At 36.8% G+C, this 484-nt stretch overlaps 1 protein-coding gene across 1 annotated transcript in view; it reads right to left on the bottom strand.

The window, feature by feature from the left end:
• OGFOD3 (2-oxoglutarate and iron dependent oxygenase domain containing 3) overlaps nt 1-484 on the bottom strand; it is a 176,857-nt gene that overhangs the window by 124,408 nt on the left and 51,965 nt on the right. The window contains exon 3 of the mRNA XM_019501553.1: nt 328-403. Coding sequence (XP_019357098.1) covers nt 328-403 — 76 coding nt within the window. The remainder of the gene's footprint in view (nt 1-327; nt 404-484) is intronic.

The following is a 484-nucleotide window of genomic DNA, read 5'->3' as shown; positions in this document are numbered from 1 at the left end:
AAAAAAAAAAAAAAAAATGAGGAAAAGACTGCCAGAAAACAATGAGCCAACTTAAATAAGACTGTGTTCAATCCAGGGCAATGCCATATGCCTTTGGGTTTCTCTCCTTAGCCTCTGTTAAATTAGGAAGAGTCTGCTCCAGATTATTGCTAAATGAAAAAGCAGCTTCGAAAAAAAGCTGTTTAATGCTCTACATCATTAGCCTTAGTCCTTCAGCTAACAAGCTTAAAATCAGTTACAGGCTGTAAGCACCATCATTGAAATTCTGCTTTCTTCCAGTCTAACATTAGGGACGTTTAAAAAGCTAAACAGGAAAAAAAAAATTACCTACGGATTCTTTCGGCTTCCTCTCTAGCGATCAATGCATCAGTTATGCCTCTTCCACATTTCCTAGGAGTGCACCCTAGAGAAGTAAAAGGAAAAGGTTATGTTACCAAAAAACACACATCATGAATTTCAGTCCTTTTATCCCATTTTCTCAATT

Source organism: Gavialis gangeticus, unplaced genomic scaffold (assembly GCF_001723915.1).
Source record: "Gavialis gangeticus isolate Ggan-Ray unplaced genomic scaffold, GavGan_comp1, whole genome shotgun sequence".
NCBI classification, from domain to species: domain Eukaryota; kingdom Metazoa; phylum Chordata; order Crocodylia; family Gavialidae; genus Gavialis; species Gavialis gangeticus.
This window is presented reverse-complemented; position numbering and strand designations above follow the sequence as displayed.